The sequence below is a fragment of the Phacochoerus africanus genome, chromosome 15 (genome assembly GCF_016906955.1).
Source record: "Phacochoerus africanus isolate WHEZ1 chromosome 15, ROS_Pafr_v1, whole genome shotgun sequence".
NCBI classification, from domain to species: domain Eukaryota; kingdom Metazoa; phylum Chordata; class Mammalia; order Artiodactyla; family Suidae; genus Phacochoerus; species Phacochoerus africanus.
This window is the reverse complement of record NC_062558.1, coordinates 40271229-40296020: the sequence shown is the minus strand read 5'-3', so window position 1 is coordinate 40296020 and position 24792 is coordinate 40271229. Positions and strand designations below refer to the sequence as shown.

The following is a 24792-nucleotide window of genomic DNA, read 5'->3' as shown; positions in this document are numbered from 1 at the left end:
TCATTCTTCAGACCAGGGCTTACAGACCTTTCTCGTCCTGGCACACAGGCAGCGACCATGCAGGGGCAGCAAACTGAGTTTGAAGTGCTGAGGTAGCTCCAGGTGACTGGCCTTATCCAGCTGCTCTGCAGACTGATCATAGCTTGCTCCATGTACAGGGCACTGCTGTCTTCAGAAAAGACATTTCTTCTCTTAAGACTTTCGTGGTCCTCCAGGAGACTCCCATCTTTTTCTGCCATGAGTTCAAAAGGCGGTGACAAAATGGCATGCCTTTAGCTAGTCCAGGGAAAACTAAATTGAGCACCCTCAACCCTTTAACTCTGGGAGCCTCTGTAATCATGGGCATCAAGACTATTTTAAACTGCGGGGGAGTATGACATGGTTTATGTCCCTTCTGAGAACCAAGCGTACAGGTGAGTTCCCTTTGTTCCACTGCTATGAGGCTAGAGGGCTTTGGAGGGGGCAGGGGACCTGCAGGGTCCCACTTACTTGCAGGGATTTGGAGATGTTACTTTACTGAGAATAGATCTGGAGACAAGATAGCGTGGTTAGAAAAGTTTTTCTTCTAAGTATGGTTCTGTGTGGACCGGTCCAAGCCTTTCTAAATTAGAGCAATAGGGAAAAACAGGAACCACCCTAACTTAAAGATCTAGTTTCTAAAATATTTTTAAGGAAATATAGCTATTGCTTTAAAGTTCCAGTACAGAGTGCTCTAGTGGAGCCACATGGACTTAGAAGTCAGGTTTAAACCTTTACTTTGCTACTTAATATTAAGCCAGGGCATGTCCCCTAACCTGTCTGAGCCCACGTGTCTTCTGTACAGTGTCAGTCAGCCCACAGGCTAGTCTGGAGTTAATGAGGTAACGTGCTCCGTGCACAGCCAGGCACTCTTAAGTTGCTTCGTGCATGAATGATGTGAGTAAAACAAGGTATGTTGATGAAAAGACCCAACAGTGGGCGTGAGGTCTGTGTAGGGCAGTCACAAGTGCAGAGCTTATCTGGGAGGCAATTGCTAGACCCAGAATTTGCAGGTGTATTGTTAATTTTTTGAGCCTGAAGTTTGAAAAGCTACTAACTTAAAACCAGATTTTTCTCGAGGCATGGTAATTACTATGTTTGAGAATCTAAAACACTTAAGAAGAGGTCTGTAAGCACGTGGGGCTTTACTGCTGGAAGGCTCTCTCCTGTCATTGCTAGAGACACAGCTTCTGACACCTTCCTTTGAGAGGCCAGGAGATGGACCCTGTTTTTTGAGGAGTAAAGTTGAGGTATGGAAGGAAAGGAGCGTCTCTAAGGTCATGTGGCTGGTTGGCTGCAGAACTGTAAAAAAAACCCACATTTCTTGATACTCTGATCACTAAGCCCTAGGGGCATATGATAAAAATATTTTTGGAGGGTGAATTTAACAAAAGAAACTAGTCAAATTCTTCGTGTGTGGCTCTCTGGGGTGACTGGATTTCACTTCATAAGAGGTGGAGCCTAGCTTTTCACTGGGTGGTTCTGAGCAGCTAGGAGGGTTCCCTGCAGGCTGCCCTGTGGAAGGATAGTGTTGATAGTAACAAAGCTCAGGAAACTGGAAAAACTGGTCCAAGGATTATTAGCTCAGTGGGATTTCTGAGTGAGACTCCTGAGTGTGTGCGCCTGGGAACACCAGTCACTGTCTGGTGCTGTTCTGAATGCACTGGGGTTGGGGTGGCAGCCTGGTCATAGGTGAGGTTTGAGCCTTCTCACCATTTAGATTCCCATAAAAAGGGAGGTGGGAAGCTGGGGTGCAGCAGTACCTAACCCAGTGTTGCTCAAACATTTTGGCCCCAAGACTCCTTTACACTGTGAAAAATGATACATAACTTGCCTGTTGATATTTACCTTCTCAGACGGGAAAACTGGTCAACTTTAAAAGCTTCATTAATTCATTTTAAAATAATAAATTCACTACATGTTAGCATAGATAACCATAACAAAACAAAGCCATTTTAGTGAGGAGAGTGGCATTGCTTTGCATTTTTATAAGTCTCTTCAATGTCTGCATTCTCATATCTGTTTCTGCCAACTCTGTTGCAATATCACACGTCATGCAGGCTCTGGAAAACTCCACTATACACTTGTAGGTGAATGAATGGAAAAGGCAAATACATCTCAGTATTATGAAAACGTTTTAACAGATCCTTTGAAAGGGTCATAGGGAGGAGCTCCCTTGTGGCATAATGGGTTAAGGATCTGGCATTGTCAATGTAGCAGCTCGGGTCTCTGCCAAGCACCGTGTGCTAGGTTCCAGTGGGTATCAGGATGGTGCCTGCAATCAAGGAACTTCATGCTCACTTGACTTTGGGGGGCTACCACAGGTCAGGCAAGGTCATCACCAAGTCTCTTGGTATGACCGCAGCTGTGCAGATAAGAGATAAAGGGCCAGTTCCCAGTCCCATCTCAGGGAGAACCAGATGGTCTGCTTTATTCCTTCCCTTTTGGACCAGCATGTGTGTTGGTGCCTCATTCCCACTCCTCATGTGAAGTCCAACATTCAGTGAACCTGCCCTCTCCCACTTCCCCTTCTTACATGACTGCAGCATGTGCTTTCTCCCTCAACACCTAATTTCACCAATTTTATTTTATTTTTATTTTTTAATTTTTTTGCTATTTCTTGGGCTGCTCCCGCGGCATATGGAGGTTCCCAGGCTAGGGGTCCAATTGGAGCTGTAGCCACCGGCCTACACCAGAGCCATAGCAACGTGGGATCCGAGCCGCGTCTGCAACCTACACCACAGCTCACGGCAACGCCAGATCGTTAACCCACTGAGCAAGGGCAGGGACCGAACCCGCAACCTCATGGTTCCTAGTCGGATTCGTTAACCACTGCGCCACGACGGGAACTCCTAATTTCACCAATTTTAGAATCTACTGCTGACCAGTCTGAAACGTGAATTTCACAGGTCCCTCCAGGCCTCCACTGCACTAGCCCTTGCCTCTCCTGCTGCTGCCCTGAGGCACTGCTGGCTCTGAATCCCAGGCCTCAGGCCTGAGGGCCCTTCTCCTTTACCCTCTTAGCCTCTGCATTAGTGACACCACACTTCCCAACTTTCCTCTTTGCTAAAGATTTTTTTTTTTTTTTTTTTTACTTTTTAGGGCCCCACTTGCGCAGCTCATGGCCATGCTGGATCCTTAACCCACTGAGAGAGGCCAGGGATCAAACCTGCAACCTTGTGGATCCTAGTTGGATTCATTTCCACTGCGCCACAACGGGAACTCCTAAAGATTTTTAAAGTGCTCTTAACCCATCTTCTTTCCATCCTTACTATTCAATGGCTGATAAACATCTACCTATGCAGTCCTGAAGGATACTTCATTCACCCCACTGTTCTCACCAACTACTCCATTTCTCTTCACTTACAACCAAACTTACTGAATGAACAGTATATACCTGCTACCTCCAGGGCATCACTGTCTGTTTGGCAAACCACTGTACACCCCTGTCCCACATACTCTCCTTGGTTTTTCCTTTTAACATATATTTATTTGCATTCTCTATCAGAATATAAGCTCCACAGAAGCAGGGATTTTTTTTTTAATTTTAATTTTTTTTTGCTTTTTAGGGCTACACCCTTGGCATATGGATGTTCCCAGGCTGGGGGTCAAATTGGAGCTCAACTGCCGGCCTACACCACAGCCACAGCCACACCAGATCCAAGCTGCGCCTGCGACCTACTACACTACAGCTCACTGCAAGGCCGGATCCTTGACCCACTGAGTGAGACCAGGGTTTGAACCCATATCTTCATGGATACTAGTCAGATTTGTTTCTGCTGCACCACAAGGGGAACTCCCAGAAGGAGGGATTTTAGTTTTATTTACTGCTTTATCTCTGGCTCCTCCATCAGTGCCTGGCACACAGTAAGCCCTCAAATGCTTGTGTAAGTAACAAGTTACTCACTTTCCCAACTGTATGGTAGGCTCCCTGAGGGTGGGGCTTTGTTTTGTCAATGTGATATCCCCAGTGCTTGGCACCTAGTAGGCAAAAACATACTTATTGAATTAGCAAGCGAATACAGTCATCAGGTAAATTAATGTTTTTTTTTTTTAAAGAATGCTAATTTGGTAGATATTGTTTGCATACTGTCTTTTGCATCTGTCCCTTCCTGCTGCCACCTCACATCTGGGCCTTGGCAGTAATCTTTAAAGCTCTGCAGTTGAAATCCACCCTGCAAGCTTGTTCCAGATAACTTTCCCCAAATATTTTGATATTTCTTCTCTGCTCAGGAACTTTCAATGCCTCCCCATTATAGTTTCTTCCTTCCTTCTTCCCTCCCTCTCTCTCTCTAGTTCATCCCATGTGATATCTGGGACCCACTTATTTTATTTTTGGCCACATCCGAGGCATATGGGAAGTTCCCAGGCCAGGGCTCGAACCTGTGCTTCAGCAATGACCCAAGCTGTCATAGAGACAACACTGGATTCTTAATCCACTGCTCTACTGCAGGAACTCCCCGACTATAGCTTCTAATGTATAAACAGGTGGTCTTGCGAAACTCATCTGTAAACTAGCTATTCTTAACAGTGGAACAAAGTTTCCCATCAGTGGTACACACTGCTACTTACCTCAAGTCACAAAAGTTTATGTCTATCTCTCTATGTGGACTTTATATATATATATATCTACCTACCTGCTACAACAGCTCCAGTCATTGTATTATAGCTTAGATAATGCAATGTTTCTATAGGAAAATGTGTTCAGAGTTTCATTTTTGGGAGTCAGGCACACATCCTAGCCTGCAGGGAATTCTCCCTCAAAGCTAAATGGATGATTTTCACAGGCTGTGACAGCGGCTGTCCAAATACACCCGCCATTCAAGGCACTCTAAATTCCAACTCCATCATGAACTCCTTCCCCCGTCATTTTGGCTAAAAGTGATAGCTCTCCTCTGAAAACTAGGCTGCTTATTTGACAGCTATTTAATCTCTTATATCGTCTTATATTTTTTACTCCTCATAAGTGTGTCTTGTCTCTGATGAGACTGAAAGCTCCTTGATAGGAAAGGCTCTATCCTACAGTCTGTGGCACATAATAAAAAGTGAGCACTCATTAAATGGCTCCTGAATAAATGGTGGAATTAATGCCTATTGCTTTCCAGGCAGCACATGAAGGCAGGTCAGGAGTCTTATTTTCAAAATGGCCAGTTCTGGAGTTCCCATCATGGCACAGCGGAAACGAATCCAACTAGGAACCATGAGGTTGTGGGTTCAATCCCTGGCTTCGCTCAGTGGGTTAAGGATCTGGCATTGCCATGAGCTGTGGTGTAGGTTGCAAACTGGGCTTGGATCTGGCTTTGTTGTGGCTGTGTAGTAGGCAGCAGCTATAGCTCCGATTAGACCCCTAGCCTGGGAACCTCCATATGCCACAGGTGTGGCCCTAAAAAAACAAACAAAAGTAAAATGCCCAGTTCTGTTCTTCTTCTCAAAAGTATCCTGTAGGCATGATATCATGAGGCTGCCCTGGGCATGTGTGCTGGAGTCTGCAGCAGGAAATGGCAGAAAGCATGAATGAGTCAGTGCAAGATGACCTTGGCTTAACAGCATTGGTTACAATTTATCAGATGCCTATGCCGGGTAATTTGCAGACATATCTCTAATTCTCACAACTCTTCTGAGGAAACTGGGGGCTCTGAGACATTATGATGTGACTTTTCCAAAATCTCCAAGCTTTTAAGGGATGGAGCCAGGATTTCAAAGCTAGCATTTAAAGCAAAGTCTCTCTGACTCCAGAGCAGGTTGAGGAGATGATCTAGAGTGACTTCCTGCCTCACTGTAGGATGGAGCATGCTTGCCTGGGGGAACACTCTGAGGCTTCTTTCTTCCCTTTATTTCTTAAAACTGTTGGATCAACAGGGGATCCCACTAACCTTTCCCAGCAAAGAAGGACCATTTTTGTCAGTGGTTATATGAGCTGCCCTCCCAGCTGGTATCTTCAGATCCCAAGTCCCTGTTCTTCTGCCATCTCAGTTCCTGGAAAAACAACTCAAAACTTGAGTCAGACACTCCATATATTGTTCAAGGATCTTCTCTTATGACAACAAGAAATTGTAACATGAACGCCTATCAACAGCAGGAGTAGTTCAATAGTACCACCACACACGCACGCGCACGCACACACACACACATTTTTTGTCTTTTTATTTGAGGGCTGCATCCGCAGCAGCATATGGAGGTTCCCAGGCTAGGGATCAAATCGGAGCTTTGGCTGTCTGGCAAAACCACAGCCACAGCAACATCAGATCCAAGCTGAGTCCTACACCACAGCTCACCGCAACACCGGATCATTAACCCACTGAGCAAGGCCAGGGATCGAACCCTCTTCCTCATGGATACTAGTTGGGTTTGTTACCACTGACACAATGGAAACTCCAGTATCACCATATATATATGATGGAGTGTCATACCCATGCAGCTGTGATGACAGAAGGCCCAAGTATGTTGTTAAAGAGAAAAAGCAACTTAAGTTATGCACAGGCAAAGGAAATTAATTGAAGGACATTTATTCATTCAACAAATATTTGTTAAACTTAAAACATTTAACTTTTAAGAAATTTATTAACAGGGTTTGTTTACCTGTGAGGAATGGGTCTGAGGGAAAAGCAGTAATTTGTACTTTTTGGTAACCTTCTGAATATATTTAAAAACCAAGAGAATTACTTTGTATAAAGTCAAGGTAAAAGGAAGTTTGAGAAAGCAAGTAGAAATATATAAAAGGTACTTCACTAGAAAGTGAGAGGGACATACAGAACTTGTAACTTAAATTTTTTTCTCTTCAATTCTGTAAACGAGGATGGCAAGAGGCGCATTCTACTTTTAGTGCAGGTGGGAACTTACTCTACAACCGGAAAAAAACTGGGGCTGATGATAAACCGAATACCGCTTAACTTCTGCAACCCAGTGGCATATCTGTGAAATTGAAGCTGCAGGAGCTGCTGCTGTCGATCTGCGGGGTTCGTCACCTCCCAGGCTCAACGTCATGTTGGACAGGACCCTGAATCTGGTACCACCCACCCCGTTTTATCAACAAGGCAACTCAAGCTCCAAGAGGTCTCTGGGCTAGGATGGGACTTCTCCCCAGCGCTGACGTCAAAGCCATACACCTAACACGTTACTCCCCAGCGGGCGACTCCGGTCCTGTACACTCCGCAGCCTCCAGCCGCCTCGGCGTCCTGTCCATAGGCTCGGGAGACGGTAGGGGGCCGGAGCTAGCACCCCGGAGGCGGCGTCCACGCAGAAGGGGGCGGAGTGTCAGAGTCCCCAGTCCCGAGAAACCGGGAGCTCGGCGTAAGCCCCGCCCCAGCGGTCACTGCCAGTCTTTTCCTCTCCGCAGCGCTTGCGGGTCTTGAAGATGAAGGAGCGGGTCTTTTCCGGGCCACGGCCGGACTTCTTCCTCATTGTAGGCTTCTTCCAATTAGGGCTCCACCGCAGCTCTGCTCTCCGAACCCTCCAGGCCGCGGGCTGCGGGCTGCGGGCGGCGGCGGCTGTGATCGGCGAAAAGACGCAGGAAAGGCCAGCCCTCGCCCGCGGGACTCTGCCTGGGCGCACGCGCAGTGCGTGAGCACGGAGAGGGCGCGGCTGGCTGCGGCCGCGGCTGCGCAGAGGCGGGGCCAGGCGCTGCGCCTGCGCAGTGGCGGGGCGGGGCGGGAAGGAGGGAGGCGGTGGCAGCGGCGGCGGCTGCTGAAGAGGAGGAGGAGGAGGAGGGGGAGCGGAGGGAGGTGTTTCTGTCAGTTCCGGCTGTTTGTTCGGGAAGTGGATCCGCCGCTGCCGGAGCAGCCCGGAGGGAGCTGCGGATCGCGAGGCCAGCACCGACCCCGCCCGCCCGCGCGCGCCTCCCCCGCCCGCCATGGCCCGGGACTACGACCACCTCTTCAAGCTGCTCATCATCGGCGACAGCGGTAAGGGCCGCGGCGGCCGGAGGCGGCGTGGGCCCTGCCGGGCGCGGCCCGCAGGGGCCTCGGGGCGGGCAGACAGGCGGGGAGGTGCCGGCCCGCGCGGGGCGGGTGGGGCAGCCGGCGGCCGCAGGGGCGCGCGGAGGGGCTCGGGGCGGCTCCGAGGTGAGGCTGGGGCGCGGGGATACGAATCCGAGGGGCCGGGTGCGCGGGGCTCGGGGCTGGGCTCCCGGTCCACTGGTCGCGCCGGCCCCTGCCTCACGTGTGACCTTGGTCAAGTCGCGCGGTGTCTGGAGTTGGAGGGACCCAGGTTCGAGTCCCGGGACTACTAGCTTCCTCATTCTGACCTTGGGCGAATTGTTTCGCCTTTCCGAGCCTCAGTTTCCTCATCTGAGAAGTGGGGACTTGCCTCGTAGAGTGGTGTGAGTATTGGATGAGATAAAGCTGGAAAAGTGCTTAACACTCGACCTGGCGGAGTGAACTAGCTCTAGGTAGATGTTAGCAATCGATGTGGTTATCAGTAGCCTTTGGAAGCTTCAGTTTCATCCTCTGTAAAATGGGGATATTCCCAGAACCTTCCTCATGAGATTCCTGTGAGGTTTAAATGAAGTAAGACAGGTAAAGCACTTCACTCAAGGACTGGCACATTCCTGCTGAATTATTATCTCTGTATGCTTCCGTTTCCTCATCTGTAAAAATGAAATAGTAGTACGATCTGCCTCACTGAGCTGATTGAGTATTCAGTGAGATATTGCACACACTATGTTGGGAAAAGTGTCTGACACATAGTGAGTTCTTAGTATGTTTAATGTTACGTATTGTACACTAGATGCTAGACAGATATTGGAGGTGGGTCTGCCAACATTACAAAAGTGCTTTGACCGTTTATACACTCCTAGAGAGCTCTTAGCTTGGGGCAGTGCTCCCTCTCCAGTGGCTAGTGCAGTGCCTGGCACCCAGTAGGTGCCTAATATATGTTTGTCGAATGAATGAATGAATGAATATCAAGTACCCTCGGAAAAGCTAGTCTGGTTTCTGGGAAAGGGTGGAGGGTTTTTAGAGGTGTTTGGAGTGCGGCAGGTAAGCAGGTTTATTAAAGGGGTGACCAAGAGGTCAGGGAAGCAGGCCCCAGGAGGTTTATGGGAGCATAGCTGAGGTCCTGGGACTTTATGATGGGGAAGGAGGCTTGGGAAAGTGCCAAGTTTATAGACCAGACTTGAGTTGAATGTGGGCATCGAGGTCATGTGACTGGAGGCAGAGGCCAGGTTGGTGGTGGAGCTCACGGATTATTAAGGAAAGAGGGGAAATCAAAGGTGTTGTCAGTAACTGATGTGGCAGTGTTGTGACAGTGTCATAGCTGGGCCAGGAAAGTGGGTGGGTTTTGGTCTTGTTGTGGAGCTGGATTGGGACGGTGCTGATGGTTTGGATAAGGTGAAGGGTATCTGAGGTTTCTGTGATTGCTGGTGGAAGGGAGAAAAGTTAGGGGCTAACTAGGGAGATGAAGAGTAGCTGTGGCTGACAGAGGAGTTAGGAAGGTGGAGTGGTTTGAATGAAAGAAAACTAGAGAAGCTGTAGCCTTGCTTTTGGAGAAGGCCTATGGTGTTTCATGGGGTCCTGAGGCTTATGCCTTTCAGGATTTGATTTCAGCCCTCACCTTGGTTCTTAGGGGCTGGCACAGGGTGATTTCTGTCCTTTTGGAGTTAAAGTCAGCCCACCATAGTCAGGTCCTTATCCTTCTACAAGACATCTGAGGCCTGTGTGTTGATATTCAGAAATGGATAGCTCAGCAAGAAGATGCAACTTTTTGGCTTTTCTCCCCCAAGAAACCCAGGAGATGATTTTGGCCACCTATCTCGCTGTACGTTTTGCATGGTGTATTGATTTTTCACTCAGAAGTCATGTGTGGAAGAAGACTCAGTGGGTCAAGATTTATGTGATCTGGTTCCTGGTTCAGCCTGAGCATATAGGACTGCATTGTGTAGAGGAGATGGATCCTTTGCAGTTTAATTTCTCTTGACAGCTGATACTCAAAGCCCAGTGCTTTTGAAGCTGGGAGGTGGTAGCCATGGAAGTTCAAACTGTGCTTTGGCAACTGAGCAAGGAGACTAACATCACGCCCTGCCCTGAACCTGGCCTTTTATGTGGTGATTTCTTAAGTTTTTTCAAATGATTCCACAGACACTCTCTCATCTGGTTCTCACCTGTTGCCTGTGTGGTTTGTCAAATAAGGAAACTAAGGCTCAGAGGAGCTGAATGACTTGCCCCAAGTCACACGGCTCATCAGAGGCAAAGCCAGGAGTTAATGTACATCAATGCTTTGTGAGCAGCTGGTGTCAGGCCTGGCAAACAGTAGGCCTTCAATGGATGTTAGTTTCTTTATTTATAAGTCTAGAGCTCTTCTTCCCACTCTGCCACATTGTACATGCTTCTGGAATACACTCTCTCAGCTTTTGCAGCTCTTCTTTGTGCCTAAGATTACATACTTTATCTTATACTTTCCTGGTGTTGGCTTTGATTTGTAACAGCATTTCATCTGATCCATGGGGCCAGCCATCCTCATTTTTAGAACCTGGAGGCTGCAGTGGCCATCAGAGATCTAGTTAAAGCCTTTAACTTTACAGATGAGTGAACTGAGGCTCAGAGAGGGGAGTGACTTGTCTGAGGTCATACAGTGAATTAGTTGCTGAGCCAGGATTAAAATGGAAAACACTTTACTCAAAAGTCTAAGGGTCTTCAACAGTCGTATAACTGAAGCAAAGAGGAGTGAGGGAACTAGAGCGCAAGGGAGGAACACAGCCGAGAGCGGGGACTTCTGTGGAGGCTTTTTGAGGACCAGAGCATCTGTGTAGGCTAAGAGGCAGAAAGCAGGGGAGAGCAGGGAGCTTGGTGTAGGGGGAGTGGTGGTGACTGAGAGTGGTGGGTAAGGTTTTATTGCAAAATAAATCTATGTCTCCTGACTCCCAAGCGGCATTGGGGGCTGGGACCTGTGCTCCCTGCAGGGAAGAGGATGATGGGGCTGGACTGGTTGGGTTTCATGCTGGAAATGACCCTTGAGCAGCTGCTGATTTCGGCTGTGGTGAAGGCATTGGCGGTACCTATCACTTGCTTAGGCGGGTGCTGTGGGGTGGATGGTCCCAGGGACGCCTCTTTAGGGATATTTAGGAGATGGTGTGTCTTGGGCTGGGTTTCCCTTCCTTTCAGAGGGAAGAGTGAGGCTGGAGGCGGGTGTCAGGCCTGAAGCAGCACTTGACAGGACTGTAGTGGTTTTGGGCAGCTCTGCAGAGGAGCTTGGGGTGAATGGAGGGACCTCAGAGAGGCCGAGCTATCTGGGCACTGTTGCTTCTCTGGTTCATGCAGAGAGTGCCCTCCTCCCCTCGCCAGACATTCGGGAGTTGGATACAGTTTACCTTTAAAAAAAAGGATTCTGCTGCCGCCCCCAACTTCCCCTCCAAGTTTGAACACCACAGCTTGGGCTCCTGTTGCCCCTGCAGCAGTGGTGTTAGGTAGCATGGCCATCTGCACTTGGCACTGGCTTAGTCATGAGTTCACCAAACAGTGTTTTGCTGGTGCCTACTAAGTGCTGGGCCCGGCTTCCAGCACTGTGAACGTGCAGGGTGGGTGAAGCAGGATCTCCTTCCTAGAGGAACTCACAGCTTAGTGGGCCAGACACAAAATTTTTGCTGAGTAAGCGGACCCAAGAGGCTCTGGGAGGAAGCAAGGAGCTGGCGGGGCAATGGGGTGTCGGTGTTGGGCAGAGCGCCACCAGGGACCAGCGCAGGACCGCGGCTCTTCTTGGGCGGCAGGAAGTCTCGCAGAGGCCGCAACGAGGAAGTGGCCCGAGCAGCAGGGGCTGCAAGGCAGGGATGGGGCTGCAGCACCTGTCAGCTCAGAGCTGCACCCAGCCTGTCTTCAAACTAGGTTCCCTCCATAAGACAAATTCTGTGGGGCATCTCTGGGCGCCTGGAGCAGCGCCTTCTGAGGAGCAGGTTAACTTGAGGGTTCCTCCCCATCCCATGTATGGATACTCAAAATTCACTTGAATCTTGGGGGGTAGCGGTGGGTCCGAGACCCTGGGTTAGGGTCTCCTCGCGTCTAGCTTTGATAGCACTGCTGCTCAAAATCAGACAGGAGGGTGACATAAAAGCCACTTTGGGGTCTTTTTATTCCACTTTTTGAAGGAGACAAAAGAAGGTCCCCCTAGCAGCATGTATTGGCAAGAGCCTTGGCGCTCTGGGGTGGATAGCCCTGAATTCAGATCCAGCTGCGCGGCCCCACCAAGGCCCCTAGACCAGTGCAGCTTCTTGGAGCCTCAGGTGCCCCATCTAAGAGGTGCAGTTGGAGTTGCAGGAGCATCAAAGCGTGGCCATACACAGTGCTGTGTGTGCTAGTGCTTTCCCTCTGTGCTCAGTTGACCCAACTGGCCTTGGGGGTAGTAGGGACAGGAGGACGCAGGACATAGGACAGGTGCCCGGAAGGCTAAAGCTGCTGTGCTGAAGGGAAGCCAGCTTTATGAGGATTCTGCCTGTTCTTGGAATAGGAGACGCTGTGGTGAGTGAAGTGGTCTGAGCACAGTGAGCTGTCTGGCTGAGGGGTCCTGGGTGAACACCCCCTCCCCACCCATGCAGCCACCAATGGCATCAGCCCAGGAAAGCTGGCCAACAGTCAGCTCATGTTATTTGGGCCTTACTTTCCTTGCCTGCAGAATAGCGCCTATGGTCTCCTGGGTTCTTCCCAGCTGAGCAGCCCCTGGTCTCTCACTGCTCACAAACTGAAGCTCCACACATGTGTGTGTGTTTTCTAGGGACCACATTCCTGACACTCCTTGGGACCAGTATCACTTGGCCTTCCCCTGCTTAATTCCATCGTCGGGTCCCTTCTTCAGGGTTGCTGGCCCTCAGCATGGGTCCATTTCTCTTCTCCTCCTGGGGGACTTGGGGGCAACCTGTCTTACACTGAGATGGTGAAAAAGGTCAGAGATTGAGGGGAGAGATGTCTTGGTGGTGGCTGGTTGGGGAGGGAGATGAGTGCTAACTGCTCTTCTGAAGAGTTAGGCCTTGGCCATCTCCCTGAAGAGGGATCAGGGTTGGAGTGGGGACCCAGGCTCCTCTCATCTCCTGCTTTCTCCCCTGCAGGTGTGGGCAAGAGCAGTTTACTCTTACGATTTGCAGACAACACTTTCTCAGGTGAGTGTGCCCCTGGGGGGCTGCTGGGTGTTTTGAATTTGAAATCCTTTCCTCTGGTGCCAGAAGGCCCTGGCTTCTGACTGGATCAGAAACATCCTCATTCTGATTGGCAGACTGGGAAGGAGGAGGACAGGGCATAGGTTAGGTCTCTGTGGTTGCTCCCTCTCTTTTAAAAAAATTTTATTGAAGTATATGATTGATTTATATAATGTTTTAATTTCTGCTGTGCAGCAAAGTGACTCAGTTATATATCTGTATACACTCTTTTTCATACTCATTTCCATTATGATTATCATAGGATATTAAATATAGTTCCCTGTGCTATACAGTTGGACCTTGTTATCCATTCGATATATACTAGTTTGCCTTTGCTAATGCCAGACTCCCAGTCCTTCTCTCCCCTACTCCTTCCCCTTGGCACCTATGGTCTGTCTTTATCTAGTTCAAAAAATCCTTTTGGGAGTTCCCGCTGTGGTACAGTGGGTTAATAATCTGACTGCAGCGGCTTAGGTCACTGTGGAGATATGGGTTTGATCCCCAGCTCAGTGCAGTAGGTTAAGGATCTGATGTTGCTGCAGCTGTGCCGTAGGTCACAGCTGTGGCACAGATTCACTTCCTGGCCCAGGAACTCCCATATGCTGTGGATACGGCCATTAAAAAAAAATCCTTTTGCAGGCCCATCCTTTTACTACTCAGGGTCTTCTTTGTGTCTCTCTCAACATTTTAAAAAGATGGAAAAAACTACAGGTTAGGACATACCTATATAAAGTTTCAAACAAGAAAACTCAGGTGAAAAAGGAAAGCTGTCCCTTCCTCACCCTCTTGGGTGTCCTGGTAGCCTTGTCTCTCAGTCAAACTCCACGTGTGGCAGGTCGGCCCCTTGCCTCCCCCTCAGCACATCAGGGATCATCCTTCTATGTCCCTGTGAAGACCTGTGGTTCTTTTGAATGGCTGTGCAACTTCCTGGGCTGTGCAGGGATGCATGAGGTCCATTAGCAGTGTTGTTCTCGATCCGTGTGTACTTTCTGGTTGCCTTTATTTTAAATGATGCTGCCTTTCTTGGAACACACTCTGTGTTTACTCTTGTTTACAGTATAAGAAGTGGAAATGCTAGGTTGGGGGTATGTATGTTTAAAGCTTTCACAGAGTTCCCGTCGTGGCTCAGTGGTAACAATTCCAACTAGTATCCTTGAGGATTTGGGTTTGATCCCTGGCCTCGTTCAGTGGGTTGAGGATCCAGGATTGCCATGAACTGTGGTGTAGGTTGCAGACATGGATTGGGTCCTGTGTTGCTGTGGTTGTGGCGTGGGCCAGCAGCTGTAGCTCTGATTTGAACCCTAGCCTATGAACTTCCATGTGTCTCAGGTGCACCCCTAAAATGAAAAAAAAAAAAAAAAGAAACAAAAAACTTTCACAGGTACTGCCAAGTCACCTTTCACAGAAGATGTGAAAGGACACTCCCACTGAAAGGGACAGAAGAGTGCCTTGTCAACACTGATGGCTGCTGGGTCTTAAGGGTCTTCATTTTTGCTCAGCTGATGGGTATAAAGTGCTGTCTCATTTAATCTTGTGTTTCCCTGCTGACTGGTGAAGTTGGACACGTTTGTGTTGGTTGAGTACATCAGTACTTCAGGTTGGCCTGGCCTTTGTGATCGAAGACTGGGTGTGACTGCCTGTTGGATTCCCTGCGATGCGGTTGAAGGGTGCGCTTCAGTCAGGAAGTGACCGATTACCTGGCAGACGCCTCTCTCCTGGGGGAGAGGTGGGTTTCTCTTCACAGTGGCCCTGCAACACCCCTGGTGGTGTGATGTTGGAAAGAGTTGTCTTCTCTGTGACCATGAGTATGACTGAGTCTCCCCTCATCTGTAAAGTGGGATTGATTATCACCCCCACAATCCTACTCAGAGTTATTGTGAGGATTGCCTGGGACTAAGTAACCTCTCAGTAAACACCAGTGATTTGTCAGTGGTTCAAGAATGGTGACTAATGGGCACTTTTCACTGTGCTGAGAAACATTTCTCTTCCTCATTATGTCCCTCTGACTCCCCCTCCTGTCAGCTCTCAGCTCCTGGAGGGTTTTCTTTTGCACTCTCTCCCCTGCTTTCCATTTCTACCAGTATCTTAGTTTAGACCATGGCTGGTTCTAGCCTGAAGTACTACAGCAGCTCCTGCCCATCCCATACCAGACTGTTGAATTCACCTTGTTAATACAGGTCTCTGGCAGGGTCTCCTCTGTTTAAAAACCTCAGCAGTGCTCTCTCATATGAGCAGAGCCTCTAGCAAGGTTTCTGCTTTAGCATCATTGACACCCTGGGCCTTGTAATTCTTTGCTTGGGGGGGGGGGATGTTCTGTGCATTGAAGGATGTTGAGCAGCATCCCTGGGCTCCACCCACCAGAGGCCAGCAGCCTTCCCCCCAGCCTAGTTGTGACATCCAAAAATATCTCCAAAAATATCTCCAGACATTGCCCAGGGTCCTCTGGGGGCACTCGGCCATCCCCTCTTGAAAGCCACTGGTCTTGATGATCTTCAGCTCACCTTTCCAACTTCCTTTCTCATGCCTTTTGTTGGTTCTTTTGTGTTTTCACCAGCTCACTCATTCAGCCATCAGCACTAGGTCCCGGGCCCATCTCCTTGGTGTCATCCAGTCCCTGTGGAGAGCCAGATGCCGTCTTGTTCTCTGAATGTTTTCTCTGTCTGTGCTTCTGCCTCAGCTTTTTGCCTCTGGGTGGGATCTTTCCCCACCTAATTGCAACTTTTGAAATCATACCTGTTCTTTCAGGCCAGCCCAAATGTGACTTCTACCCCGAGCCTTCCTTGATCCCCACCCTACTTTGAACTTTGACCCTCCCCCATCTACTTTCCACACTTCATATAGTCAGATGTGAGTGTGTCTTGGTGGCACTGGGTCACTGTAAGCTCCACATGGGGTGAGAACATGTGCTCTTTCTTCTTAGTATTTGGGCCTCTGTAAGCCTGGACAGGACTGTTTTGTCGCTAGAAATTCTCTTCAACTCCCATCTTTCATGCAGATGTCCCAAGAGAGCTATTTACAGTGCAGCTCAGGCTCAGATTAAAACCCTTCAATGCCTCCTTGTCACACATAAGAGATAGTACAAGCTCTTGAAAATGGTACGAAAACCTCAAGATCTGGCTTTGCCCTCTACTCCCCACCTACTTCCTTTTGGTGCTTGACCTCACATGACACCCCTACACACACACACCCCCACACACACCCCCACCCACACACACACCCCATTGCTATTTTTGCTGCTCTCTTTTCTGTCCAGGTCATGACTTGTATTTTAGGAAGTTACTTTTGTAGGTCACTTAAAATGTTTGGAATAGACTAGAAAAGAGAAACTCCGAGAGCATCATCATCTCCCCTGTTGGCCGCAGCCAACAGGTCCATGCCCTGGCCACTCTAGTAAAGGAGCGTGTCTCCTCCCCCTGTCACATCCTGTTTTATTTCCCTCATGGCACTCATTGCTCTAGACATTGTCTTTATCGCTTTGTTTCATTGTATCCTGTCTTTTGTCCTCACCTCCACTGAGGGCTCCTTGGGGCAGGAACCTTGTCTTTTTTGTTCAGGGCTGTGTCCTCCAGGCACAAGGAGTGCGTGGGGCGGGTCTGACCAGGGCAGCCGTGGCCTTGCTAACATGCTTGTGTGTGCAGGCAGTTACATCACCACGATTGGCGTGGATTTCAAGATTCGGACCGTAGAGATCAACGGGGAGAAAGTGAAGCTGCAGATCTGGGACACGGCTGGGCAGGAGCGCTTCCGCACCATCACCTCCACGTGAGTCAGGCCAGCACCTCACCGCTGACATTTAGACACAGTTGAGCCCCTAATGCTGAGTCGAGGTAGAAATGTCCCTGGGGCAGGCCCCCAAGGCTGTGGGGAGGCGAGCCCCTTGCTGGCAGCAGCGGGTGGTGTCGAGTGGAGCCCTTCCTTCTCCTGAAGAAGCGAGAGGAGGAGGAGGGCCCTTGGTGTGGCCCTGCCCTCAGTGGGCAGTGGCTGAACACTTGGCTCTGGAGCTGGCAGGACAGCGCGCGTCAGTCAGCCAACCCTCTGGCCTTGGGTTCCGTTGTCTGTAAGATGGAGTAACGGTGATGTTGGCTTCAACAGGTAGTCACTTAGGCAATGACAGTTACTCTTGTTAGGTGTCAGCTGTGACAGCTGGGGTTGGCCATACTCCATCCTGACTTCTCTCTGATGAGGGGCCTGGAAGCAGCACTGGGAGGTAGGAGGCCACTAGGCTGCCTTCCAAAGCTGTTTACTGGGAAGCTGGCCCACCCTGAGGGTTGCCCTCCTTTGCTGCTGCAGAACCTTTGTGGTTCTTAGCTGTAAACAGGAGGAAAACCCAGTTAGAGCTCCAGACAGCAGGGATTCTGTGGAGGGCCTGCTGGTTCTCAGGCTGTTAATGGAACAGCTTCCAGGAAAAAGCAGGGCTTTGAAGGCATATAGTTTGGATTTTACATTTCTGCTCTGCTGGTAACCTTGGGCAAGGTGCCTAAACTCTCTGTGCTTCAGTTTCCCAGAGGGCTTGTCTTTGGATTTTGATTTAATGCCGACTCCCATTGCTTGGGCTTCACACGGATGGTGCTTGCATCATCCCATTTTACAGATGAGGGAGCTTCCACTAGGGGTCCTGCTCCCTGCGAGGGGCAGTGCCTGGCTCTGCACCTGGGAGTATGCAGAGTAGGAGCCGGTGCCTGGCCTGGAGTAGTTGCTTCTTCCGTCAGTCTCTCCTTTACCGCTGCCAGCAGCCTGTGTGAGTGGATCTCTTAGGAGGGTGTGAGGAAGTGCCTGCCAGAGACCCCTCTACTCCCTGCTGTGTGGAAATGGCCAGACACCAGGCTGGCTGCCCATCTGGGGATCTCTGGGGGTGGAAAGTGTGAGGGGTGAAGAGTCCTCGTGGTGGCTGGGAGTGTGCGGGGACTCCAGGGGTGCTGGCTGGGTGGGGAGGGGTGATAGGTGGGGGGTGGGGGGGTGGCCCTGGTAAGGGGGTTCAAGGGGCCAGAGCCTGAGCAGCCCTGAAGCAGGAGATGCCTGTCACTGGGCTGGCCCTGTGGTGAGCACATGTGCCATGGTCTGTGACTCACTGAGACCCCCTGTCCTGGGGGTTGCCCGGTGCAGTTCTGCCATTACTAGTCCCCTTGCGTCTCGGCAGCTGCTCCTGAGGCCTCGGCTAAGGAGGGTGCTGGGGTCGAGGCTCCTTGGGGTAGGGTGGACGTCATGCCCTTTGGGCGGCATAAGCCTCCCAGGACTTCTTGTCAGGGTCGGGAAGTCTGGGCAGGGACCCTGGATGTCCTTACTCCCAGCCGGGGTTGTTGCTAAGGACTTCACCTGCTCATTTAATCCTGGGAAAGAGTCCCGTGATTATCTCCAATTTATAGACAAGAAAACTGAAGGCCCAGAGAAGGTGAAGTGACCTAGCTTGGCTGGTTAGTCAGGAGTTGAACTGAGGTCCGTCTAAGCCAAAGCTCTGTCTTTAACCGGTCACTGCCCTGCTCTCTGCTGTCCCGCCCCCTCCCCAGAGCTGGGGCTGAGGCAGATGCTCTAGTGCCTCCTGTGGGTACAGGGCAGCTGAGAATACTGGGCCTGTGGCCACAAGAAATGCTTTGGGCAGTGCAGTGGGGCCCAGGAGCCTGAGCCATTCATCAGAGGAGCACAGTCCTGAGGTCAGCTCCTTTCTGGGTGGGTGGGGACAGCCTGAACTGCCGCCTTCATCCTCCGGACAGTTCCTTCTGTGCCCAAGGGCAACCCAGGGTGCTTGAGGAGGGGGCTCTGCTCGCTGGTGTCCTGCCTGCCAGGGGAAGGAGTCTGTGAAGAGTTCAGGAGCTTGTTCTCCTTCAAGGATGGGGCAATCCAGGTGCAATAGTGTGGCCTGTTCTGATTCAGGGCATTGAAAAAGAAACTAAAACTGTATCCTGGTAGTCTGACGAGAAGACCCTGTTGTCCCCCGATTACCGTTGCTTGCCTCGTGGTAGCTGGGTGTACCGACCCTGAGCAGTGTGGCTGGGCCGCAGGTTGCGGGGGCGGTGTGTGTGTGTGTGTGTGAGAGAGAGAGAGAGAGAGAGAGAGAAGGGTGGGGTCAGGTAGTGAGGGGGAGGGAGAGGCAGAGAAGCTCCTTCTGTACCTGGCCCTGGGCTCAGACCCTAGCTGTGACTGCTAGCAGGTTGCTCCACTGACCCCATGTCCTCACTGGTGTCATGGTACCCCTCATGTCTGTCGTACAGTTCAGGGGGTCTGAAGTTCTGGCATAGAGCGAGGCTGTGGGGCACGGACGTGATGACTGAGACGGCAGAGGAATGGGCAGCCCATGGTGCCCTTCTCGCCTGGGCTCTGAGCCCTGACTAGTTCTTTCTCCCAGATGAAATCCAGAGAAGGCGAGGTTCCTGGGGAGCAGTGGGGACTGTGGCTGAAGGCATTTCTTGGCATCTTCGATTGTCTTCAGCAAAGGAAAACCTGGAAAGGCATTCCACTGGTTGCATATCTTTTGCTGGCAGGGGACAGTCTTCTCTGTCCCCTGGTTGCCAGCATGCTCTCCTCACCTGCTCAGGTGGGTGTCCACCAGGTGGAACCAGGTGATGACCTGGCATTCTGGAGGGCAGGGCCCAGGGCCTGGCTGGCTTGATTGCTTAGGGTCCCCAAGGCAGGGCACTGTCCTGGGAAGGCAGAGCTGCGGGCAGAACAGAGCCCCTGGGGCCAGCAGGTGTCTGAGGGTGGAGAGCTGGGGTTGGGAGGCAGGTTGGGCTCTTGCTTGCTGACTTGGTGGCCAGCTCAGGGAAGCTGCCTCGCTATGCTGTCCCTGGGTTTTCTTCTGTGTCAGGAGCCCAGATTGTCACTGAAGGAACTTAAATCAACAGTGATAATAAAGAGCTGGCCCTTGTGAAAATGTATATTATTATCTCCTTAGTCCTCATGGTCACCCCAAAGTTAGTACTGGTACCCTCATTTTACAGTTGAGGCATCACGAGGTACATGCAGTCACTTCCCAGGGTCCCACAACCTTTTGGAGATGGAGCTCAGCTGACCCTTGTCCTGTGACTGGGCCTAGACTGTGCAGTCGCCAGAGTACTGATGGGAAGGCAGGTGAGAAGGGAGCTGCATGTGCCAGCCTGGCTGGCTCCATCCTCGCGCAGCCTGTGCTATCTCAGAATCGCTCCCCAGGAGAGGCTGAGCGCCCAGGCCCTGAGAAGCGGCGGAGATGCTTGGGGCTGGGCCAGGAGGAAGCAGCCTGTCCCCCCCATGAGTGACCTCTTGCAGGCAGTGGTTCTTCCCCCCTTCTCAGAAGCCCCTGGTGAGTGACAGTCTGCAGCGCTAGGTGATGGCGTAGGGTCAGGGCAGGGGGTGGCCCTGGCTGCCAGGTCAGTGAAGGCTCCCTCAGGAAGTGTGAGGCCTGGTCCTCCTCTTCCTCCCAGTCGATGTCCTCTGTCCATCCTCCTGAAGCATATGAGTGAGGGGGTTGGTGGTGTCTGGAGAGGAATGTTCACATCCTCCTGCCTTGCAGACCTTTCAGCTGACCTCAGGCCCAGGGTCTGCCGTTTGGATGTGCCCGGATGCCCAGGCAGTGTCCCTGCCCTCCTTGCCCCCAGTGTGGCAGGAGGGGAGGTGTCCACCTGCCCCAGGGGAGTGAACACAGACCTTGGTAGGCTTCATGAGTGGTGTGCCTTCTTGGAATGGCATTTTACTAAGACAGATTTGAGTACAGAAACAATTTTTGAATGTTAAAAAGGTGGTAGTGATACTATGTCAAATGCAAACATTGCCTGAATTTTAAAAATAAAACAAGAACTTCAAAGAAGCTTCGTGCTGTTGGAAGCCCCTGAACAACCTGGTTGACCACCGCCACCATAGGGCCTACTGTGTCTGGGGACAGCGCCAGCAGCAGTCCTGCCAAGTGTTCTTCCTGCAGGCTGGGCCCCAGGATGTCCAGCAGAGGCCAGAGGGGGAGTAGACCCGGAGTGGGGAGGCTTGTGCCCACTTGCTGTTTCCCAGCCGCTGTCCAGATGCAGGCAGGCAGGTCCTACGAAGGGGCTTCTCGTATTTAGGCTGAAGATGTGACACAGACCCTGGCCCTACAGGTATTATCGGGGGACCCACGGGGTCATTGTGGTTTATGACGTCACCAGTGCTGAATCGTTCGTCAACGTCAAGCGGTGGCTTCACGAAATCAACCAGAACTGTGATGACGTGTGCCGGATACTAGGTGAGGCCAGACCCAGCAGGGTGGATGGTGGGTGGCGGGCGTTCCCTCGTGGTCGGGCTGACTCTGCTTTGCCTTGAAGTGGGGAATAAGAATGACGACCCTGAACGAAAGGTGGTGGAGACAGAAGATGCCTACAAATTCGCCGGGCAAATGGGAATCCAGTTGTTTGAGACCAGTGCTAAAGAGAATGTCAATGTGGAAGAGGTGAGGCCTGTGCCGGAGGGGCCAGGGGTGCAAGTGGGGCCTGCCCGGGGCATCTGAGGGGCTGACAGAAAGCATCATGGTAACTGCCATTTATTGAGTGCCTGCTGTGTATGCTAAGCCCTCTACAGCTGTCACCTCATATCTCAATCCTTCTGAGTTAAAGCAGTCTCACATTCAGATGGGAAATGGAGATTCCAGCTTAGGGACTGTCACCCAAATCATCAGAATCTGAGTTGAACTTAGACCTGCCCCACACCACAGCTGTGCACGGTGTCCACTCAGTCCCTGCTGCCCCATCCCTCCCTGCCCCACTTTGGTCACCTCTTCCTGCTCTCTGGCTTTGCCTGGGGCCTCAGCCTCCTGCAGAGACAGCCTGCTTCCCTGTGGGCTCCTGGGGAAGCACATGCCTGTCCACTTAGGGGCCTGTGGTGAGGCCCTGTGTCCTCTCCTTGTTCCCTGTGTGGACAGGTTGTGAGGAGCGAGTGAAGCAAATTATGTCACATGCTTGATACCTTTCCTGGGAGTGGAGGAGCATGGGGGGATGGCATCGCAAGGATGTCTTGGGGCAGCCCAGGGAGGGTAGGGAGGGTGCTAGGTGGCACGCGGAGTGGGCAGGCTCTGGGTGCTTTTTAGTCTGTTTCCAGAGTGGGGCACCTTTATCTGTGTTACCTGAAGATTCTAGCTGAAGGAAAGTTCTTTCCCCTTTAAAAGACTGGAAAATCCCTGAGAGATTGAGCTCCCCAAAACATAGCTCAGAGGTCTTTGATGTTGTTCCTTGCTGACCTTTATAACTCACCACCTCCTTCTAGAAAGGGTTTGATGGCACACATACAAACAATTGATGATTAGAACTAGAAAGCTGGGCCCAGGGAAGTGGCTGTGGGGGGTGGTCTCCACGCTGGTCTGAGGCCTGCCCTGCCTCCTTCATCCTCACAGATGTTCAACTGCATCACAGAGCTGGTCCTCCGAGCAAAGAAAGACAACTTAGCAAAACAGCAGCAGCAGCAACAGAACGATGTGGTGAAGCTCACAAAGAACAGTAAACGAAAGAAACGCTGCTGCTAATGCCCCCAGCCCACTGCAGAGACTGCACTGTGGCCACTCCCCCGGCCCCAGGCCGCGGGGCTCCTCTCCTGGGGGACAGTCTCAGTTTTGTGCCGTTATTTAAAGAATTCTCTCCACGTTTTGTACCGGGAGGCGCCATTGGCACTTCCTCCCCTCCCCCTTCGAGTGCCAAGAAGGTGGACAGCCTGCCCTTCCCTTCTGGTGCCCCTGCCCCCCGGCCGAGGTGCCTGGGCCCAGCGAGGACGCTGCCAGCCGAGCGGACTGATTAACCGGAGTTTGTACATAATGTATATTGCTTTAACCAGCGTATCACCCTCGTCCTGCTCTGGCTTTTGCCTCCTCCTTAATGCCAGCCTGCTGCGACACCCCTCCCCACCCCATCTTACTGCCAGCAGCTTCCTGAGGAGACAGGATCGCATTCTTGATGCACCTTTTGCCAACTTGGGCTGGTGGAGTGGGCTCCGTGTGACTCATTCTCTCTGCAGGCTGTCGGCATCTGTCCCTGGCATGTAGGGGCTCACCCCTGGCTGGGTCCTGTGCCATCCCAGCTCCATCCCCTCCCCATCACCATTCTGGCAGCTGGGGAAACCTGGCCTTGAGGTGGGCCAGGGGGTTCCCATCAGGAGTCACTCCTGCCTGCTGGCCCACAGACTTCTTGCCCTGCCTTTTAAACGCCTCTGAGCTACAAACCCAGGGAGCCACGGCTTCTAACTTATATACCAACCTGTTTCAGTTCCAGTAGAAAGGCAGAGGTGTGTTCGTGCAGGGATGGTCTTGCAGTGGGGCTAGGAGCATTATTTTATCAGATAAAGAAAAAAATGAAGCCAAATCAAATGAATTAAGTTCCTCACTTTTTTTTTTTCTTCCTGAGGTTTGGTTGGCACAGCAAGCAGAAAGTTGTGGCCTCCCCACTTTGGGTCCAGTGTTTTTAGAAAAAGTGAATGGCTGCCGGTCGTTGTGGACCTGGGCTCTTGGCCAAGCAGCTCTGCCTTCCTGGACGTTAAGGAGGGGCCTCCCACTGAGTCCTGGTCTCCAGTGCAGCACCAGGCACCTTTGAGTGTGGAGAGTGAGTGCCAGGGGCCGCTGGGCCCTGGGGACGATGTCTCTGAGGTGGACACAGGCAGCCTTGGATCACTGACTGGACTGTTTTAGTAGAAAGGCAGCAGGAGGACTTCTTAGCTGGTGGGAAGGAATGGCCGCCAGGGCTGGGAGCCAGCTTTGACCCACCCTGGTGCCCTGGAGGAAAAACTAGGGTCATCTTGATGACTGTCACCTTCACCCCCTCAGGACCACACTTCATTCACCTTTCCCCTAAAAGGATCACGTAACTTGGGAATAATTTATTCCAACACCATGATGTGTTTTACTAGATTTCCTTTCTTAGTCAATTTCCAGGCTGAGCCCTGATTGGACAATCACATCATGGATCTCACTGTAGATTTTCCATGTCATTGTTGATGGGTTTTTAATCAATAAAAACTAGGGGTTTCTTCTCACCTGTCTTTCCACTCCCCAAACTGCCAAAAGCCGTGGTTCTGTGTGACAGGCCTTCACTTTGGAGCCACAGGAAGAGGTGGAGGAGCTCTGGGCCTGGGAAGACGGTGCTGTGGGAGCGACAGCAGGCAGCCCCATCTGGCTGGGGGGCTGGGAGTCTCCATCCTCAGGACTATCCTGGTGACCACAGGTCCTGTGGGTGGTGTGGAGAGCTTGGGGCTCGTGGGTGAGCTGCAACTAGACTGTGAGCATTTCAGGTGACACCAGTGTGGCAGTGCTTGCAAATTCAAGCAATAAGAGGAGGGGGTCCTGGAAGCTTCTAGCAACCAGACATCCAGACCCAGATGGTGGGCTGATTTGGTGACAACAGTGTGCCTGTCCCACTGAGTGTCACACGCATGAAGGGGGGGCGGTGGTGGGGGGGAACGACTCAAGGCTGGACCAGCATCCTGGTGGATCTGATGTGAAATTCCTGTCGAACAACAAAACTTTTAAATGGTTTGGTAGGATTATTTCTGTATTGAAAGTTTCTAATTATGCTTTTTAAAAAAAAATACTAAAAATAAAGGTTCAAGCTGCCAAATTTTCTTCCGGGGTCTATTTGCTCTCCAGCTGTGCTCTAGGTGGGCCTGGCTTCTTCCAACCCACTGTGTCCAGCTCTTTGTTCTGGTCTGAGTCCTGCACAGGTGGCTGTTGAGGCACAGGAATGCTTTCAGAA

At 51.3% G+C, this 24792-nt stretch overlaps 1 protein-coding gene across 2 annotated transcripts; it reads left to right on the top strand.

The window, feature by feature from the left end:
- Positions 1 to 7739: 7739 nt before the first annotated feature.
- On the top strand, positions 7740 to 24657 carry RAB35 (RAB35, member RAS oncogene family). Of its 2 annotated transcripts, XM_047762742.1 has the most exons (6): positions 7745 to 7919; positions 13046 to 13096; positions 16771 to 16894; positions 21187 to 21311; positions 21391 to 21515; positions 22452 to 24657. In XM_047762742.1, exons 1-6 carry the CDS (start codon positions 7868 to 7870, stop codon positions 22578 to 22580), a joined length of 606 nt encoding a protein of 201 aa, XP_047618698.1. In that variant the 5' UTR covers positions 7745 to 7867; the 3' UTR covers positions 22581 to 24657. The 2 variants fall into 2 exon arrangements, with proteins under 2 accessions (XP_047618699.1, XP_047618698.1); XM_047762743.1 differs by lacking the exon at positions 21391 to 21515 and having other exon boundaries at positions 7740 to 7919; positions 22452 to 22558.
- The last annotated feature ends 135 nt before the right edge of the window (positions 24658 to 24792 follow it).

Coding starts and splice junctions, on each gene's coding strand:
- RAB35 (XM_047762742.1), top strand. CDS start 7,868: ATGGCCCGGGACTACGACCACCTCTTCAAGCTGCTCATCATCGGCGAC. Junction 13,097..16,770: donor TGCAGACAACACTTTCTCAG/GTGAGTGTGCCC, acceptor TTGTGTGTGCAG/GCAGTTACATCACCACGATT. Junction 21,312..21,390: donor TGACGTGTGCCGGATACTAG/GTGAGGCCAGAC, acceptor TTTGCCTTGAAG/TGGGGAATAAGAATGACGAC.